This window comes from Lepidochelys kempii, chromosome 5, assembly GCF_965140285.1.
Source record: "Lepidochelys kempii isolate rLepKem1 chromosome 5, rLepKem1.hap1, whole genome shotgun sequence".
Taxonomy (NCBI): Eukaryota; Metazoa; Chordata; order Testudines; family Cheloniidae; genus Lepidochelys; species Lepidochelys kempii.
The window spans coordinates 81,441,885-81,463,616 of NC_136384.1; the positions used below are offsets into that span (position 1 = coordinate 81,441,885).

At 42.3% G+C, this 21,732-nt stretch overlaps 1 protein-coding gene and 1 long non-coding RNA gene across 2 annotated transcripts in view; one reads left to right on the forward strand and one right to left on the reverse strand.

Moving 5' to 3' along the window:
- LOC144930575 (uncharacterized) overlaps window positions 1-10,798 on the reverse strand; it is a 38,221-nt gene extending 27,423 nt beyond the window's left edge. Inside the window, exons 1-2 of the mRNA XM_078852997.1 lie at window positions 10,329-10,798; window positions 9,641-9,746 (exon numbers count right to left, since the gene is read on the reverse strand). Coding sequence (XP_078709123.1) covers window positions 9,641-9,746; window positions 10,329-10,734 — 512 coding nt within the window. The 5' untranslated portion in view covers window positions 10,735-10,798. The remainder of the gene's footprint in view (window positions 1-9,640; window positions 9,747-10,328) is intronic.
- The window catches only part of LOC144930538 (uncharacterized), a 148,971-nt gene extending 127,493 nt beyond the window's left edge, over window positions 1-21,478 (forward strand). The window contains exon 3 of the long non-coding RNA XR_013635745.1: window positions 21,405-21,478. This is a non-coding gene — a long non-coding RNA (uncharacterized LOC144930538). The remainder of the gene's footprint in view (window positions 1-21,404) is intronic.
- The last annotated feature ends 254 nt before the right edge of the window (window positions 21,479-21,732 follow it).

Here is a 21,732-nt window from a genome sequence, read left to right on the forward strand (position 1 = left end):
ATGCTATTTAAAAAACTATATATATATATATATATATATATATATATATATTCTTTTTATTTGCCTTCTGGTTTTTGGCCTTCAGGATTCATGTTTTTGAGCTTTTTTCCTGCAGTCACCAAAACATAGAAAATTCCATGTAGCTTCCATTCGCAGGAAACCTCCCACCCGCAAGTGATGACAATTAATACATAACCATTGTGCCTTTTCCTATAAGGAATGGGGCCAAATGCTTTGACCTTTAGCTGATGAATGTGCTGTTTGCTTTGACTCTGCAGAACTGCTAGTGAAGGAAAAGCATATTGCCTGAAAGAGTCCATAAGCCCTGATCAGTAGATGTACCTGAAAATATTTGCACAAATCACCACAGTGACCTGGTACCACCAAGTCACCCTTCGGGGAATATCTCACAGACAGAAATTATCATCACAGAGGGCCTCCTCCACACTGTCACACAATGTCCCTGATTGCTTGCCGTGTTAGAATGAATTACTGGAAGGTCCTTGTTTACATAGCAACTAGGTCAGAGCTAAAAGGGGCTGCTCTTAACTGGACACTTAATACGTAAGAGTCCTGTGGCACCTTATAGACTAACACGAGAAAAAAATATAAAATGACAACAGCACCTCCTTTTACAGATCCAGACTAACACAGTTACTCCTCTGATACTTAATATCTAAGGGATGTTTAAAGGGTCCCAAGTCAGTGACTTCTGACGTCCTTGGAGTCAGATTACGTGCGGGGAGTGTAACAGCCTCGGTAGACAGAAATCAGCCAAAGGTTCATCTCCTCACTTCCAGCTAGCAACTCCCTTGCTCCTCCAATGAGAGGGGGAATTGCTAGCAGGATCATCGCTCCAAAAAAAGATGCAATGAAGGAATACAGACCAGTTGATCTTGAAATTCCTCATTAGCTATGGCCCTGATGATTAGTTCTGTAACTGAATAGACTTTTAAGTGGGCTCTAAGTAGTGCTGGGTGAAAATTTTTGACTTAAACTTTTTTCAGCAGTGTATACTCCATGACACCAAAATGTTTTGCAAATTCATGTTGATTTTGCCAAAATGTTTTGGTTAAAAAAAAAAAGTTTCATTTTGATATTTTTTAAAAAGGAAACATTTCACTTCTGGGTTGTAATGACTTTTCATTCAAAATTTCCTTTAATTTTATTTTTTAAAAATCAAAAACAATTTAAAAATGGTCAAAATCAAACACTACTTTACTGGATCCTAAATAATATTGTTTCTGACTTTTTGATTTAACTTAAAAATTCTTTCATTTTCAGTTCAACCCAACACAATTTTTTCCCATTGTTTTGGAATTGCCAGTTAATCAAAAAACCCATTATTCATCCAGCTCTAGTTGCAAGGATAGGGTTGTGACTCTCTCGGGCCAAACTGTAAGCAGAACATGCCGCCTGTTGTTGGAGCTGCTTCAAGCTGACTGCCGAGCTGAGCCTAAACATAAGCCTGAATCACATGAAAATAGGTAGGCCGGGGGATTTCTGCGCCGTGTGCTGCTAAACGAAGCTCTGTGCCGATTTGGAGGTGGCGCCAGGAGCTTCATAACTACACAGATCCAGTGACCAAACACCTTGTATGGACGAGCAGTGACTGTTATTCTTAGGGAATGTCTACACTACGAAATTAGGTCGAATTTATAGAAGTCGTTTTTTTAGAAATCGTTTTTATATATTCAAGTGTGTGTGTCCCCACAGAAAATGCTTTAAGTGCATTAACTCGGCGGAGTGCTTCCACAGTACCGAGGCAAGCGTCGACTTCCGGAGTGTTGCACTGTGGGTAGCTATCCCACAGTTCCCGCAGTGTCCGCTGCCCATTGGAATTCTGGGTTGAGATCCCAATGCCTGATGGGGCTAAAACATTGTCACGGGTGGTTCTGGGTACATATCGTCAGGCCCCCGTTCCCTCCCTCCCTCTGTGAAAGCAGCAGCAGACAATTGTTTCGCGCCTTTTTTCTTGAGTTACCTGTGCAGACGCCATACCACTGCAAGCATGGAGCCCGCTCAGGTAACCGTCACCATATGTCTCCTGGGTGCTGGCAGACGTGGTACTGCATTGCTTTTCCTGTCTACCTGGCCAGTGCATCTGAGTTGAGACTGCTGTCCAGAGCGGTCACAATGGAGCACTCTGGGATAGCTCTCAGAGGCCAATACTGCTGAATTGTGTCCACAGTATCCCAAATTCGACCCAGGAAGGCCGATTTAAGCGCTAATCCACTTGTCAGGGGTGGAGTAAGGAAATCGATTTTAAGAGCCCTTTAAGTCGAAAAACAGGGCTTCATCGTGTGGACGGGTGCAGGTTTACATCGATTTAACGCTGCTAAATTCGACCTAAGGTCCTAGTGTAGACCAGGGCTTAGCCTGTGAAGACTGCTGTACTGTGGCCTGACTGTAGGTTTGGGGGAGAGGGTGGAATTCAGTCCATGTTTCTTCACCTACTTGGGCTTTAAGGGACTGCTGTGAAGTAGTGTGTGCCACTGTATATACACTCCCTCAGAGGTCACTATTTTTTTTCTTCATGTATATCCCTTCTCACCCAGTGAGAGGGCAGTCAAATTGTTTGATCACATCCTGGTTTTGTTTCTCATTCCCGCGTGCTTTCTGGATCTCCCAAGAGTATACAAAAGAGCCAAGTAATTTAAACTGGAAAAGGGAGCCATTTATTGCACCCTCTAGAGGTAACCCCAGAAAGGCATCTCTAAACATTTTACGAGGAAAATTAATTAAGCCTCACAACATCTGTGGGAGGGAAGTAAGTAGCATTATCTCTGTTTTACACATGAGAAAAGTATAAAGGGACAGAAAGACTTTTCCAAGACCACATAGCAAGTCAGTGGCAGAACTGAGAACAAAACCCAGGAGACCTGACTCCCAATCCCCTGCTCTGACCCACAGGAAATATAGAAAAAATTTCAGCTAATCAGACTACCCTGCTGTTTTGGTAAATGAATGAAGTGATGCAATTTCCTGATGCTAAAAGTGGCTTTAATCGTAACTTCTAAGCTAAGGACCTTCCCTAGAGATATGAGACAAGCAAAGTTCCTCTCATCCCATCACAAAACTGCTTGTCTCAGAGTAACCTTATTTGATTGCAGGACACTTTCTCTCAGACTTGCTATATAACTGAGTCACCTAATCATGGGAAACTGAGAGAAAAGCCCTCCCCCTAACTCATTGTGGGAAGTGTCCTTTTTGTTGCTACCATGGCTACTGTATGTAAGCCAAGGTCATGTTTTGTTATGATTGTGGCTGTACTAAGCCTGTTTTTTGAAACTGACAGCTGCTGCATATCAGTGAAACTAAATTATGTTTGTGGCAGACAAAGTATAGGCTTATATTAATTCAGGTGCATCATGCCAAAAAGTGGTATCTCAGCCTGGTACACAGATACTTCAGTCTTGTCTATGGACCAATCTCTGATCTCCATTATTACACTGATGTAAATTCACAGTAATTCCTTTAATTCTTTCATGTCAATTTAACGGGATATTAATAATTGGAATGAACTGGTGGCTATCGGAATAATTTAAGTGTGTGCAATTGCTAATTTTTTGCCTTGTTGTAGAGATATATTTTCTAAAACTAATGACATTATTGCAGGCAGTCTGTGCCTGTGATTTATCTAAGTAATGTCAGTCTCTGAATTTATTAGACTCATTCTGGATTGAACGGCTGTCAAACATCAGCATACAGTTTCCAGTGTAACATCAGCAGGAAGTATGTGGCATATATAATTACTCTTCTCACCTTTATTATAGAATTTACTTGGCTAATTTTGTGTGTGAATTTTGTGTGTCATTTCTGTTGAAATTTCCTAATAAGAACAGAAAGATGCTCCCAAAGATATTTATGTTAGAAAGTATTTCTTGTGTATTTTAAATGTAGCTTCAAAACCAAAGCCCAGATCCTTAGGTGTCACTGAGCTTTAGCACACTACCCAAAAGGGTGGCACAGGTGGATTTATGCCATTTTTCTGCATTCCATGCCCCATCCTGGAACATCCCAGGGCCAGTGAAGCTCACAATATAAGTTAAAGCGGCCTCAGCTTCTAATATATAGCAACTGCAAAAGCCCCCTAGAGGCATTTCTGCTAGCTTAGGATCACAGAAGCACAAAGCCCCCATCCCCATCCTCACGTCACCTCTTTCTCTATCTGTGATATGGAGCTAATAACATTTACCCACTTTTCTTTCAAGTTTGAGCTACATGAATAAAAAAGTTCTATGTAACTGCAAAGTCTTAATTATTATGTATTTTATTTACTATCTATTTTTGGAAACTGCTTGTCAGATGTAGCCTCCTGAAATCCATTATGATCGCATACCTCTGCCAGCATGATCAGGAGTTCCTGTAAATAAGAAATATTGCCAGCACATGTGCAATCTGCTGCAGAGAGATTTAAATAATACTCCTGCATTATGCTCTTCAGAGATTTTGAAAACTGTTTTTACCTTTGCAATTTACACAGTCATATTAAGCTTCAGCATGTATTTAATATCATTAAGTTCTAAACCTCTCCTTGTAAAAACAATTAGGCACATATCAGTAAAAATATGTGTAACCACTGAGTCACACGGATAATCACTTCATAGATGTTCTTAAATGCTCCCATGACCTTACTTAAACCTTAGAAATCAGACACTTCTTTTATTCTCTGTAATTTGCATTGACAGTGAGCCAAACAAGAAGAGGGAGAATACCTATCTTGATATATAGTTGAAAGGTTTATTTAGCGTATCATTTTTCCAGGACCATATTATCATGTTGGTTTTGGAAATGAGTGGAGTAGAATACTTGTAATTCCAAATGGTTTTCTGGGTATGAATCAATTTTGGCTCTGAGCCATTGCACTCCATGATTTCCCTTCAACAATATCAATCAGTTAGTGGGATGAATACTTCAAATTCTTTGAAAAAATTGCTCACAGGAAGATGGAAAATGAGTCAAAAAATCTCAGAAAAAAACAGTCATCTTCCAGGCATCTTACCCGTTGTCCCAGTTTTTTCAGTTTCGGACAGACAAAGAAACAGGGAATTTGTCAGTGGGAGGGACAAGTAATATAAATTCTTTACATCGCTCTTGCTTGTGTAGCAAGCAATCCTTTCTTATACTCAGCACTGAAGGGAAAGGCAGGGGACACAAGAGGTCTGTTTAGCTTTCCTAAATGGAGTAAAGATTCCTGGAGGACCAGACACTGAATGGAACGTGAATAAACAATTTGCTCTGTCTCTGGTGTGAAAACATCAATAGCACTGGATTCTGCACCAGTAGGAACGCTGAGTGCAGCCACAGCAGCTTTTCATATACAGATACATACAGCGACTGTATTTCTACTGATAACAATTACTTGTTTCTGCAGTTAGCCTCACTAAATAAAATGCAGAAAAACGGGGGAGGGGGAGAGAACAACAACTCAGACACTTAGGGTATGTCTACACTACGGCATAAGGTCGAATTTATAGAAGTCGGTTTTTTAGAAATCGGTTTTATATATTCGAGTGTGTGTGTCCCCACAGAAAATGCTCTAAGTGCATTAACTCGGCGGAGCGCTTCCACAGTACCGAGGCTAGAGTCGACTTCCGGAGCGTTGCACTGTGGATAGCTATCCCACAGTTCCCGCAGTGTCCGCTGCCCATTGGAATTCTGGGTTGAGATCCCAATGCCTGATGGGGCTAAAACATTGTCACAGGTGGTTCTGGATACATATCGTCAGGCCCCCATTCCCTCCCTCCCTCCGTGAAAGCAAGGGCAGACAATCGTTTTGCGCCTTTTTTCCTGAGTTACCTGTGCAGACGCCATACCACGGCAAGCATGGAGCCCACTCAGGTAACCGTCACCCTATGTCTCCTGGGTGCTGGCAGATGCGGTACGGCATTGCTACACAGTAGCAGCAACCCCTTGCCTTGTGGCAGCAGACGGTACAGTACGACTGGTAGCCGTCATCGTCATGTCCGAGGTGCTCCTGGCCACGTCGGCTGGGAGCGCCTGGACAAACATGGGCGCAGGGACTAAATTTGGAGTGACTGGACCAGGTCACTCTCTTTAGTCCTGCAGTCAGTCCTATTGAATCGTCTTATGGTGAGCAGGCAGGCGATACGGATTGCTAGCAGTCGTACTGTACCATCTTCTGCCGGGCAGGCAAGAGATGAGGATGGCTAGCAGTCGTACTGTACCATCTTCTGCCGAGCAGCCATGAGATGTGGATGGCATGCAGTCCTTCTGCACCGTCTGCTGCCAGCCAAAGATGTAAAAGATAGATGGAGTGGATCAAAACAAGAAATAGACCAGATTTGTTCTGTATTCATTTGCTTCTCCCCCTCCCCGGTCTAGGGGACTCATTCTTCTAGGTCACACTGCAGTCACTCACAGAGAAGGTGCAGCGAGGTAAATCTAGCCATGTATCAATCAGAGGCCAGGCTAACCTTCTTGTTCCAATAAGAACAATAACTTCGGTGCACCATTTCTTATTGGAACCCTCCGTGAAGTCCTGCCTGAAATACTCCTTCATGTATAAACACCCCCTTTGTTGATTTTAGCTCCCTGAAGCCAACCCTGTAAGCCGTGTCCTCAGTCGCCCCTCCCTGCATCAGATCAACGGCAAACAATTGTGCATCTGAGAGTGCTGTCCAGAGCAGTCACGATGGAGCACTCTGATGGGGCTAAAACATTGTCGCAGGTGGTTCTGGGTACGTATCGTCAGGCCCCCGTTCCCTCCCTCCCTCCGTGAAAGCAAGGGCAGACAATCGTTTTGCGCCTTTTTTCCTGAGTTACCTGTGCAGACGCCATACACGGCAAGCATGGAGCCCGCTCAGGTAACCGTCACCCTATGACTCCCGGGTGCTGGCAGATGCGGTACGGCTTTGCTACACAGTATCAGCAACCCATTGCCTTCTGGCAGCAGACGGTGCAGTATGACTGGTAGTCGTCCTCGTCGTGTCCGAGGTGCTCCTGGCCACGTCGGCTGGGAGCGCCTGGGCAGACATCGGCCCAGGGACTAAATTTGGAGTGACTTGACCAGGTCATTCTCTTTAGTCCTGCAGTCAGTCCTATTGAACCATCTTATGCTGAGCAGGCAGGCGATATGGATTGTTAGCAGTCGTACTGTACCATCTTCAGCCGGGCAGGCAAGAGATGAGGATTGCTAGCAGTCATATTGTACCATCTTCTGCCGAGCAGCCATGAGATGTGGATAGCATGCAGTCCTTCTGCACCGTCTGCTGCCAGCCAAAGATGTAAAAGATAGATGGAGTGGATCAAAACAAGAAATAGACCAGATTTGTTTTGTACTCATTTGCCTCCTCCCCTGTCTAGGGGACTCATTCCTCTAGATCACACTGCAGTCACTCACAGAGAAGGTGCAGTGAGGTAAATCTAGCCATGTATCAACCTGAGGCCAGGCTAACCTCCTTGTTCCAATAAGAACAATAACTTCGGTGCACCATTTCTTATTGGAACCCTCCGTGAAGTCCTGCCTGAAATACTCCTTCATGTAAAGACACCCCCTTTGTTGATTTTAGCTCCCTGAAGCCAACCCTGTAAGCTGTGTCGTCAGAAGCCCCTCCCTTCGTCAGAGCAACAGCAGACAATCATTCTGCGCCTTTTTTCTGTGCGGACCCCATACCAAGGCAAGCTTGGAGGCCGCTCAGCTCACTTTGGCAATTAGGAGCACATTAAACACCACACGCATTATCCAGCAGTATATGCAGCACCAGAACCTGGCAAAGCGATACCGGACGAGGAGGCGACGTCAGCGTGGTCACGTGAGTGATCAGGACATGGACACAGATTTCTCTGAAAGCATGGGCCCTGCCAATGCATGCATCATGGTGCTAATGGGGCAGGTTCATGCTGTGAAACGCCGATTCTGGGCTTGGGAAACAAGCACAGACTGGTGGGACCGCATAGTGTTGCAGGTCTGGGACAATTCCCAGTGGCTGCGAAACTTTCGCATGCGTAAGGGCACTTTCATGGAACTTTGTGACTTGCTTTCCCCTGCCCTGAGGCGCATGAATACCAAAGTGAGAGCAGCCCTCGCAGTTGAGAAGCGAGTGGCGATAGTCCTGTGGAAGCTTGCAACGCCAGACAGCTACTGGTCAGTTGGGAATCAATTTGGAGTGGGCAAATCTACTGTGGGGGCTGCTGTGATGCAAGTAGTCCACGCAATCAAAGATCTGCTGATATCAAGGGTAGTGACCCTGGGAAATGTGCAGGTCATAGTGGATGGCTTTGCTGCAATGGGATTCCCTAACTGTGGTGGGGCCAAAGACGGAACCCATATCCCTATCTTGGCACCGGAGCACCAAGCCGCCGAGTACATAAACCGCAAGGGGTACTTTTCGATAGTGCTGCAAGCTCTGGTGGATCACAAGGGACGTTTCACCAACATCAACGTGGGATGGCCGGGAAAGGTACATGACGCTTGCATCTTCAGGAACTCTGGTCTGTTTCAAAAGCTGCAGGAAGGGACTTTATTCCCAGACCAGAAAATAACTGTTGGGGATGTTGAAATGCCTATATGTATCCTTGGGGACCCAGCCTACCCCTTAATGCCATGGCTCATGAAGCCGTACACAGGCAGCCTGGACAGTAGTCAGGAGCTGTTCAACTACAGGCTGAGCAAGTGCAGAATGGTGGTAGAATGTGCATTTGGACGTTTAAAGGCGCGCTGGTGCAGTTTACTGACTCGCTCAGACCTCAGCGAAACCAATATTCCCACTGTTATTACTGCTTGCTGTGTGCTCCACAATATCTGTGAGAGTAAGGGGGAGACGTTTATGGCGGGGTCGGAGATTGAGGCAAATCGCCTGGCTGCTGGTTACGTGCAGCCAGACACCAGGGCGGTTAGAAGAGCACAGGAGGGCACGGTACGCATCAGAGAAGCTTTGAAAACCAGTTTCATGACTGGCCAGGCTACGGTGTGAAAGTTCTGTTTGTTTCTCCTTGATGAACCCCCCCCCCGCCCTTTGGTTCACTCTACTTCCCTGTAAGCTAACCACCCGCCCCTCCTCCCTTCAATCACCGCTTGCAGAGGCAATAAAGTCATTGTTGCTTCACATTCATGCATTCTTTATTCATTCACTACACAAATAGGGGGATGACTACCAAGGTAGCCCAGGAGGGGTGGTGGAGGAGGGAAGGAAAATGCCACACAGCACTTTAAGCAAAGCACTTTAAAAATTTACAACTTTAAAATTTATTGAATGACAGCCTTCTTTTTTTTGGGCAATCCTCTGTGGTGGAGTGGCTGGTTGGCCGGAGGCCCCCACACCGCATCCTTGGGCGTCTGGGTGTGGAGGCTATGGAACTTGGGGAGGAGGGCGGTTGGTTACACAGGGGCTGCAGTGGCAGTCTGTGCTCCAGCTGCCTTTGCTGCAGCTCAACCATGCACTGGAGCATACTGGTTTGGTCCTGCAGCAGCCTCAGCATTGAATCCTGCCTCCTCTCATCACGCTGCCGCCACATTTGAGCTTCAGCCCTCTCTTCAGCCCGCCACTTACTCTCTTCAGCCCGCCACTTACTCTCTTCAGCCCGCCACCTCTCCTCCCGGTCATTTTGTGCTTTTCTGCACTCTGACATTATTTGCCTCCACGCATTCGTCTGTGCTCTGTCAGTGTGGGAGGACAGCATGAGCTCGGAGAACATTTCATTGCAAGTGCGTTTTTTTTTCTTTCTAAGCTTCACTAGCCTCTGGGAAGGAGAAGATCTTGTGATCATTGAAACACATGCAGCTGGTGGAGAAAAAAAAAGGGTATTTAAAAAGACACATTTTATAAAACAGTGGCTACACTCTTTCAGGGTAAACCTTGCTGTTAACATTACATACATAGCACATATGCTTTCATTACAAGGTCGCATTTTGCCTCCCCCCACCGCGTGGCTACCCCCTCAACCTTCCCCCCTCCCTGTGGCTAACAGCGGGGAACATTTCTGTTTAGCCACAGGCAAACAGCCCAGCAGGAATGGGCTCCTCTGAGTGTCCCCTGAAGAAAAGCACTCTATTTCAACCAGGTGACCATGAATTATATCTCACTCTCCTGAGGATAACACAGAGAGATAAAGAACGGATGTTGTTTGAATGCCAACAAACATACACTGCAATGCTTTGTTCTACAATGATTCCCTAGTACGTGTTACTGGCCTGGAGTGGTAAAGTGTCCTACCATGAAGGACGCAATAAGGCTGCCCTCCCCAGAAACCTTTTGCAAAGGCTTTAGGAGTACATCTAGGAGAACCGCGAATGCCAGGGCAAAGTAATCCTTTCACATGCTTGCTTTTAAACCATGTATAGTATTTTTAAAAGGTACACTCACCAGAGGTCCCTTCTCCGCCTGCTGGGTCCAGGAGGCAGCCTTGGGTGGGTTCGGGGGGTACTGGCTCCAGGTCCAGGGTGAGAAACAGTTCCTGGCTGTCGGGAAAACCGGTTTCTCTGCTTGCTTGCTGTGAGCTATCTACAACCTCATCATCATCATCATCTTCTTCGTCCCCAAAACCTGCTTCCATATTGCCTCCATCTCCATTGAAGGAGTCAAACAACACGGCTGGGGTAGTAGTGGCTGAACCCCCTAAAATGGCATGCAGCTCATCATAGAAGCGGCATGTTTGGGGCTCTGACCCGGAGCGGCCGTTCGCCTCTCTGGTTTTCTGGTAGGCTTGCCTCAGCTCCTTCAGTTTCACGCGGCACTGCTTCTGGTCCCTGTTATGGCCTCTGTCCTTCATGCCCTGGGAGATTTTGACAAAGGTTTTGGCATTTCGAAAACTGGAACGGAGTTCTGATAGCACGGATTCCTCTCCCCAAACAGTGATCAGATCCCGTACCTCCCGTTCGGTCCATGCTGGAGCTCTTTTGCGATTCTGGGACTCCATCATGGTCACCTGTGCTGATGAGCTCTGCATGGTCACCTGCAGCTTGCCACGCTGGCCAAACAGGAAATGAGATTCAAAAGTTCGCGGTTCTTTTCCTGTCTACCTGGCCAGTGCATCTGAGTTGAGAGTGCTGTCCAGAGCGGTCACAGTGGAGCACTCTGGGATAGCTCCCGGAGGCCAATACCATCAAATTGTGTCCACAGTACCCCAAATTCGAGCCGGCAAGGTCGATTTAAGTGCTAATCCACTTGTCAGGGGTGGAGTAAGGAAATCGATTTTAAGAGCCCTTTCAGTCGAAATAAAGGGCTTCATCGTGTGGACAGGTGCAGGTTTACATCGATTTAATGCTGCTAAATTCGACCTAAAGTCCTAGTGTAGACCAGGGCTAAGGGCTTGTCTACATTTGAAATGCTGCAGTGGCAGAGCTGCACCAAGCTGTAATACTTCACTGAAGATGCTACCTACACTGATGGGAGGGATTCTCTCATCATTACAGGTATTAAACCTCCCCAAGAGGTTTTAGCTATGTTGATGGGAGAAGCTCTCCCGTTGACATAGCACTGTCTGCACCAGGACTTCGGTCAGTATAACTGCATCACTCAGGGGTATGGAAAATCCGCACCCCTGAACAATGCAGTTACACTGACATAAGTTGCTTGTGTAGACCAAGCCCAAGTAAAGCATAAGCAAGCTTAAGAACCAGCAAAACTTGTAATTACTTACCTCTTATTTCTCCCATTCACTAAGCTAGGATGGCCTCGGAGGGACAAAAATACTGATAGTGGAGACATTGTTTGGATGTAGATATTTTAAATAAAGTATTTTCACAGTTCTGGAAAATATAGGGTCCAAATATCTTCAGCATCTATTTTCTCTTGGCATGACTTAACAGTCTCATGTGTCGGTATTGAGACTGATGTCCATCTAGGTTCTTGTTTGCTGCCATCTCATTAGTGTCTGAGTTTTACCTCTAGTGAACTCTCATGCTGTTTCTACTTAGATTATAAGCACTTTGGAGGGAGGGACTGTCTTTTTGTTGTTTGTACAGCTCCTAACACAAAGGGCTCCTGGGCACTATGATAATAATAAGGTCAAGAAGGCAACACTCTGGTTCCTGGTCAGGAACATCCTGTGGGGGAAGATGAAATCCGAAGATATCTTTGTAAATGTGATTTACTGCTTACAAATGAACAAAGTGAACAAGAAAATTGTTGTGTTTGTTTTTTTGGGAGGGGAGGTAGGTTTGCATTTCTTTCTGTGTGGGCAGCAGGGATATTGTAGGTTAAGAGCTTGTCTAGCTTCAAAAGCAGAGCAATTGTTCTACTTCATTCTGGAATAGCGTATCCACACGGGAGAGTTATGCCAGTATAACTACAACAGAATAATTGTTCCACTATAATGCCAGTCAATTTCCCCATGTAGACAAACCCTAAGAAGCAGACAGCAGTTTTAAGGCCTTGTCTTCATTAGGAAAAAAGGTGTGTCAGAGAATTCAGTTGAGTTACCTCACCTGAGCTAGCTTAACTCTCTTGCAAACCCCACTTAACACCTATGTAGACACATTTCAGAGTAATAGCTGTGTTAGTCTGTATTCGCAAAAAGAAAAGGAGTACTTGTGTCACCTTAGAGACTAACCAATTTATTTGAGCATAAGCTTTTGTGAGCTACAGCTCACTTCATCTGATGCATACTGTGGAAAGTGTAGAAGATCTTATTATATACACACAAAGCATGAAAAAATACCTCCTCCCACCCCACTCTCCTGCTGGTAATAGCTTATCTAAAGTGATCACTCTCCTTACAATGTGTATGATAATCAAGTTGGGCCATTTCCAGCACAAATCCAGGTTTTCTTCCCCCCATCCCCCCCCACAAACTCACTCTCCTGCTGGTAATAGCTTATCTAACATGACCACTCTCCTTACAATGTGTATGATAATCAAAGTAGACACAGTTTATAACACCTTTAGCTCAATTTTAGCAGCGCAAATTACAGCCTGTCTGTACTGATGTTAAGATGGAGTTTCACTCAAGTTAAACCAAAGCTCAATGGAAAAAGACTTTTTTTCCTAGTATAGATAAGGCCCATCAGGCCCAGAGGACGCACCCACACTCACAGTCCTAAAACCCTACCCTTAACACAGCAAGCTGTTTGAAAAATGAATTGTTTTCTTGCATATAATATTCTTGGGGGTGGGAAGGAGAAGAGGGGAAGAAGCTGGTTGACCAGGAAGTAAGTTTAGTCTGAGTATTTATGAGTAGTTTGACGGATGCTCAGAAAGGGTAGAGCACATTAATCCTAAGGTTTGTATTTGCAGAAGGCCTCCTTCCCTTGTGCACCAATAACTCATTTTCATTGTAGCCTGGGTGTGCAAACATCAGCAGTAAAAGCAGTCAGCTCAAAGGCCTTTCTAAAGGCCACTGTAAAGAACAATGCATGCCTTTATACCAAAAACACAAACATGATCATGCCTAAATAAGGCTTTTTGTGATATAGGTCAACACTGTACTTTCACCTTTTGTTTAAGATTTTATATGATGCTGTCCCTAAACCCAAAGTCAGTAACTGGATCACACACTGAATGCATCCGATGAAGTGAGCTGTAGCTCACGAAAGCTTATGCTCAAATAAATTTGTTAGTCTCTAAGGTGCCACAAGTTCTCCTTTTCTTTTTGCAAATACAGGCTGCTACTCTGAAACACACATATATAAGTAACAGTTCTTCTCTTAAACTAAATCAGGATGATTGTATGCTTAAAATTTCACACTTCTTGCATTAGATGATTTCAGAGGATAGGCAAATTAGCAAACAAAAAATTAACTTCATGATAAATATTCTGTGTTCTATTTTTCTATTCATATTTTACGGATCTTTTTTCAAAAACTAAAATAATATATATATACATGTAACGTAACAATTTTGAAACATATTTTAAAGCATACACACACATGCTTAAAAAGTACATTAAATGAATGTTTCAGTTTCAGAGTCAACCACTCAAAAGTTAAGAAATGCCAGAATGAATATAGCCTGTGCAATTTTAATTCAACCCCTTAGTGCTTGTGCATTACGATATAGTCTCTAATTATCTGATCACATGCTCTTCTTCCCTGCACCCTCCCCGCCCCCTACCCCCCCAGACCCTTGCCTCATTCAGTGCACAGGATGAAAGGTATTCATTCAATGGGTTGCTATTTAATATTTTTATCCTTATCATTTAATGTGTGGCTTGTGCACTATTTACTGCACACCATCCAAACCCTGCACTGAATACAGAATTACTCATTTCTCCATGGGCTTTTTCTGTGGCACTGTCATTGTAGTGCCCTGGGGACAGAGTTTTAAAGTTATTTAGGCACGTAAAGATGCAGATAGGTGCCCAGTGGGATTTTCAAAAGCTCCTAGCTGCCTAACTTTGATTTCACACTGATTTTGAAAATCCCACTGGGCACCTATCTACATCTTTACATGCCTAAATACCTTTAAAAGTTTGGCCTTTAGTTCTTTACAAGCATTAATGAATTTATCTTCACAACACCTCATGAGGTGAGGTGCTATTATTATCCCCATTTTACATATCGGGAACTGAGGCAGAGGTTAAAGCATTTTGGGTGCCTAATTTGAGAAGCCTAGGACTTGATTTTTCAAAGTATTTTGCATTTTATAGCACATTATACATTCAAAGCACAGCTTCCAGTGCCCTCACTTGCAGCTGAGTGCTCAGACCTTAATCAAATCAGACCCAAGTTGGGCACCCAGAAAATGAGGAACCTATAGCAGCCACCTGTAAACAGTTTGTTTACACTGACTTGCCCAGCATCACATAGGAACTCTGTGGCCGAGGCAGGGATAAGATCCAATGAGGCAGGGTGGCTTTCAACTGCCTTAACCCTGAGACCATCATTTTTCTTTGTGTATTTCCCTGCTTCATTCACTACACACCTTTGAACTTCTGCATGACAGTAGTTTCAGTGACTACACATCCTTGATTCATTCCCTGTTCATAGAATGAGGCAAAGCTCCTGTGGTAAAACATAGTATGTAATCATGTAATATATATATTAGCAAGTATTAAAAGTAATATTTGATTAATGTACATTTTGGCATCTTTAGGTTTTGGGCAACATTCACAAACCAGTCTCATTATTTGTTAACTTTTTCATTATTGGATTATAACAAGCAAATAAATGACTGCCTATGGATTGGCAAATGATGTTGATATAGGATATTTGAGCTAGAATGCCCATATTCAACCAAATCATGCAGACCTATTTCTAAAATATGTGAATTCATGAATATCAAAAGTCTCATGTGTCTTTGAATTGAATCAGAGCACTAGTATTTGTGTAATGTTTGCTATTTTAATTCAAATATTCTACAGCTAATATTAAAATAACATTATGTTGTCTTCAGCATGGTGGCCACTGCAGCAATAGGCCCAGAAAAGTTAGCTTTAATTTTAAAATCAAAACAAAAAAAAAGGGAAGTCACTTTATTTACAGATATATTTCAGAGTTTAATCACAAAAAGAAGTGCTTATCGCCAGAACTTTCAGACTACTAGGCTGAGAACTATGGGTACAGCTTTCATTTTAAGGGTCAGTTGTTGTTATAACTCTTATTCCTCAGAGGTTACTTTGCCATCTGAATTCACATCTGTCTGAAATTTGGCAGTCAGGTTGTTAATTCAGTGCATATCTATCTTCCTTCTACATCATTTTTAATTCTAGAATGAAGAGATGGAGTTCACTAGCTACTTTTTTTTACTCTTCTACCTTAAAGTTCTTTTAAACCCTGAGATTTTACATATGCAATCTTATCTCAATCTTACTTTTTTCAGAGGAACAGCCGTGTTAGTCTGTATTCGCAAAAAGAAAAGGAGTACTTGTGGCACCTTAGAGACTAACCAATTTATTTGAGCATGAGCTTTCGTGAGCTACAGCTCACTTCATCAGATGTTCATCATCTGATGAAGTGAGCTGTAGCTCACGAAAGCTCATGCTCAAATAAATTGGTTAGTCTCTAAGGTGCCAATCTTACTTTTATAATCCTCATGCTTCTCTTATCTTGGACACTTCTGTTCTCCCTTGATTTGTTATCTCTTGTTATATTTTTATGACTGATATAGGGGTCTGTATCAGTCCTGAAATACTTGTTTCCGTGTGAGTAGTGCTTATGCATGCAAACAGTGCCCTTGACTTTTGCAGGTGAGTAAGGACTACTCATGTAAAGAAAGGTGTCCAGGTCTGAGTCTATTATGTCATTATTATCATTATTTGTACAGGTTTCAGAGTAGCAGCCCTGTTAGTCTGTATCCATAAAAAGAACTGGAGTATTTGTGGCACCTTAGAGACTAACAAATTTATTTGAGCATAAGCTTTCGTGGGCTACAGCCTACTTCATCAGATACATAGAATGGAACATATAATAAGAAGATATATATACATACAGAGAACATGAAAAGGTGGAAGTTGCCATACCAACTCTAAGAGGCTAATTAATTAAGATGAGCTAAGAACTCCAGTCATGGACTAGGGCCCCATTGTGCTAGGCATTGTACAAACAGAACAGAAAGATGATCCCTTATCTGTTATAAATAATAATCAAAAAGAAAAATAGCCTTGCTAAGGAACTGAACCAAGACTCATAAGATCTGCATTCAGTTCCTAGCTTTGCGGTAGATTTCCTGTGCGACCCAGACCCAAGTCACTTAATCTTTCTCTGCCTCCTGTTCCCCATCTCTAAAATGGAAATTATAATTCCTTTCTCCTACCTTTCATCTGTCTTGTCTATTTAGATTGTAAGCTCTTGTAAGCAAGGGCTGTCTTTTACTATATGGTTGTACAATGAAGCCCGGATCTTGATTAGTGCCTCTAGGTTCTTTTGTGATACATCTATTTAATAATAATTATAATGATTAAGAAGGTACTCTGGTTACACTTAGACTGCCTCTTTCGCTAATTTTTAGAAAGTGGCTGTACTAATTTTTCATAATTGAGAGTCACAATGAGAGAGAGAGAGAGTGAGAGCTCATTGATTTATTTTTAAAGGATTTTATTTTACTTTTATTGTGGGGTCTCTACTCCTTTTCTGACTGGTTGCAAAAACATCTTCCTCTCTGCTGCTGCTGTCACAGAGAAACATCTTGCTGTTTCCTGTAAGGAGCATTGCTATGGAAGTTGTGAGGGAGATAGTACTTGCCTGAAGGAAGAAGACTTATGCAGCTAGACGACCGCAGGGCTAACTAGTGTGAGGTGAGAACAATGCTGGTCCTTCCAAACGACCAACAGCCATTCACAGGGAGCAGTCATGGGGAAATCAAGAACTGATTTCACTCCAAACATTCAATATTGCTGCCTAAAAACTTTACATTTACCCTGCCATTCTACTCCACATCTGCTCCTTTTGTGCTGCTGTCTGGTGCATCTGCATTTGGATCTACTAGAGCTGTACATCATGTGTTGAATTAAAAAGGAACATTTTAAGATATTTCTCTAAAGTAACAGACACAATATCTCTGCAGATATCTAACATGGTCATATTAAGGGCTGTTATAACTTATGATGTCAATATAGTCTTATAGTAGAGATACATGTACTTTTGGGCCAATTCATCTCACACACATCAAGGTATGAACTAGTGATATGTCACCTGTGTTAACATCTTCCCTAAAGTGGATCAACAATTTCCATGAATAAACCAATGCTTCAATAGTTAGTTCCACATAACTACGGCAGCTCAGCCTCAAGATGGCAGCTATTTTCCTCATTCCAAATGGTCCAGAAAAATCTGTGCACGCTTATAAAATTATAAAGATATAGAAACTAACTGCAGCTCCCCAGGTCTCTCTCTGGCTTGGAGTCCATTTCAGGAAAAAATAAACCTGATTACATGTATTTCCCGCAAAATGAGGGCACCAAAACAAATACACTACATGGTTTACAAAAGTCTGCTGCTTCATGCTTTATTGTGACTTTTTCACCTTCCAGGAGCACAGAGTCCACACAGAGAGATGACATTGTCCTTTTGAAATTAAGATGTTCTTGACTTAAAAGAGAAAATGTTAGATTCCTTCTGACCCCCTACAAAGGAAGTTATTAAAAGAACATTTTTTTTTAGTGCTTGTGCACTGAGTTAAACCTGCCCTAGGTCAACAGAGCAAATCATCTGGTCAGGTTGAAAGTGTTTGGTCACAGGTTGTAAAGAACAAGGCACATTTCTAACACAGAAGACTCTTGAAATGCATTAATTAATTCATGAACACGTCACATTTGAAGAGAATTTGTCTTGTTGAGTAACTTCTTGGATGAGAATAAATGGCTTCGCTATTCTACCATATCAACTTTCTAAATATCAGCTTTCTAAATATTTATTACAGGGAACACAACAGAGTGCATATGGCAGAGCAAAATATGTCCAGGAAGCTATTCCCTTAGAATAAATATATAATCCTTCAAGGAGAAGCTGGCCTTTTAGTAAGGTTGACTACAGAAAAGGCAAGAAGGTCACACTCATTGGCCCTGATTCTTAACTGAGTCTAAGTCTGACCTTGGACATTGAAGCTGTACTTAACTGGGGTGCAAAACTGAGACTGCAGTATGACAGGCTGTTTTGTTTTTATTTTTTTAAATATAGGTTGTAGGGAGAAACAGATAAGAGCTGTGCTGAAAAGTAAGGGTATGTCTTCACTACCCACCAGATCAGCGGGCAGCAGTCAATCTGGCGGGGATTGATTTATCACGTCTAGTCTAGACGCGATAAATCGACCCCTAAGCGCTCTCCCGTCGACTCCTGTACTCCAGCGCCGCGAGAGGCACAAGCAGAGTGGACGGGGGAGCAGCAGCAGTCGACTCACCGTGGTGAAGACACCAAAAATTCTGTCACAGCATATCAGTGAAGTGAAAGGCATATCACATACACCTGCGTGTTGACGTACCACCTCGGCAGTCTGTCAAAGGACAAGCTACATTACCATGCATATGCCACTGCCTGTGAAGTATATCAGAACTGAAAACAAAGTATCAGGCCATTAACTTAATTGCTGTGCTTACTGCAAAATATTAGCAAAAAGAAAAGGAGTACTTGTGGCACCTTAGAGACTAACCAATTTATTTGAGCATAAGCTTTCGTGAGCTAAAGAAAAGGAGTACTTGTGGCACCTTAGAGCTGTAGCTCATGAAAGCTTATGCTCAAATAAATTGGTTAGTCTCTAAGGTGCCACAAGTACTCCTTTTCTTTTTGCGAATACAGACTAACACGGCTGTTACGCTGAAACCTGCAAAATATTAGTTTGCTTTTTGATCTTATAAATCAAAGGAGGAGAAACTGGAAAAGAAACGGGAAAATTCCAAGGCATAAATTCCAAGTACAACCTACCGTTTCCTTCTAGCCTATGGAATATTCCAGAAAAAGTCCCACTTTGAAACAAAGGGTCCATCCTTGATAATAGAGGGAAGAAGGCTGAGGTTGATTTCTGTGCTTTAAAATGTATCTTAACTCCAGCTGTTTGTTATAAATCAGAGGGGCAATATACTTCTGCAGCATGGTATGGGTTTTAACAGAGGTTTTTACCATCTACTCAAACAAGATCAAACTATTTTCTTATCAGCTGGGGAGTACTGGGTTATTAAAGGTAGTGTTGATAGTATAGACAGTCCCTTTGATGGACTATTTAAGTGGTCCAATTTAACCCTTGGAGCTTATTATCATTAAGGGTCCCAATTTTCAGTCTTAGGTACCTAGGATAGGATTTTCAAAAACACTTATGGGACTTTGAAGTGGGAGTTGGGCATCGAACTATGTTAGCAGCTTTTTAAAAATCCCACTTCTAAATTTTAATTCAAGGAACCTCATTTTATATTGTAGGTACTGATGGCTGAAAATTGGACTCATGGTGAATAGGGTGATGAGATATAGTCACATCTTTACTATGGTTATTGTTAATCTGGAGACAATTTTCTGCAAAACAATGTGAAAAGGGAAGCAGCTGATCAGTTAAATCATTGTTGCTGCATCAATACATGAGACACACTAACCGAAAGAGAGTCCTAATGTAAGTTACTTAAATAATAATAGAATAAAAGGTATTGTCTTCAGAACATTTGTATAATTTAGGGCAAAGTAACAGCAAGGGTCACAAGGAACAGTAGAAGTCTCAAGAGAAGTATTTGCTTGTTATGATTGTAATTTATATTTACGTCACTTAAGTTGTCACTGACTCACAAAAGCCATACAACAGCTGAGTCATCCTGGATAATAGCCAGAATCTCCCACACACAACCTGAAAAAGATCATCTCTTATGGAATATACATGTATTATAACCTCCACCTTTTATTCATTTACCTAAAAGGTATTCTTTGTCATCCAGAGCCTAATTATGCAAGGTAAATAATATATAACATCCAGGTTTTCTCATATCAGCCTTGCAACATTATTAGCCTACAAGCCTTAAAATATGTAGTAGTCACATAATTTACAGTATGTAAGTGGCCCAGTATACTCCAGATATAGAGAAAAATGCTGGATTGCCAAATTAGTTAAACTTCATATAACATTCTTATCAACTAATCCCTGTAATTTTGCCTATTTTAGTGTTAAATTAATGTTTGTACAGCCACAATAGAAGTTGTTTTATAAAATGGCCTGGTATTGATGTAGACATCAAGAAATTTATAGAAAGCCCAGAGTTTTGTTACCTAATACACGAACATCATATCTCAGTAGACTTGAGTTCAAACTATAATTTTAATCTGCTGTGAACAAGAGTTTAATGATCTCATATTAGTCGCTAGCTATGTACATCACAGATCAACTGCTCAGATACAATTGGGGATGCTTGGCAGCTTCCTGTCAGTGATTCCCAAAACTGTATGTAATTCCTGAGCCTGGATGCACTAGTGTAACTGAGTGGGGAATCCTATACAGTGCCTGACTCACTTTCATGAATGTTACATTCATTCCATTTAAAAGCAGAAGGCAAAATAAATCTATAGTTGAATCACATACTGCAATGTAAGTGAGAGAGGGAAGATGGCCTAGCTGACTGAGCATGGGACTGGGAGCCAGCCAAGCACTCATGTGGCTCTGCCACGTATTTGCTGTATGACTCTGGGCAAGTAGTTTAAAACTCTGTCCTCCATTGACTTCAGTGGGACCAGGGAAAGGTGATTAACCTATCTGTAGCTCAGTGTCCTCCTGTGCAAAATGTGAAAAATATCCTCAGAAGTGGTGTTTTCAGGGATAATTAGCTTGTACAGTGTTTTAAAATGTAAAGCTCTATATAAGCACTAAGTAGTAATCTCTCATTGAAGAAAACTTGAAGGATTTCCAACTGCTGTCAATTACACAATGCAGTCTATCATCAAAATTATCGGAGTTTAAAAGTGGTTTCACTGGTAACTAGCGGAAATAATGTGTTTAAGCCACGAATCCAGGGCTTGGTAAAATGTTTGTCAGATTAGTAACAAAAGCTGTTTCTTTATTGTCAGCACTATGTACCAAGTTCCACGTTCTGTATTTCAGGTTCTGAATAAGCGGGGTGACGCTGGATCTAACTGACAATGGAACATCGCAGTAGATGAGCTTAAGAACTGCCACAACCTTTTAGAGATTATATTGGCAAATATTTAAGTATGTAAAGTGTCCTTTCATTAACAGGCTGGCAAATGGGTTTCTAGAATCTCATAATCTCCTTTTTAATTACTGTATATTTATTGGATTTTCACACAGAATTGCAAAACGTGTCTCTAATAAACTGAATACAATCAAACACATCTCCAGAGAACATAAGAACAGCCATACTGGTTCAGATCAGTGGTCCTTCTAACCTAGTATCCTGTCTTCGAACAGT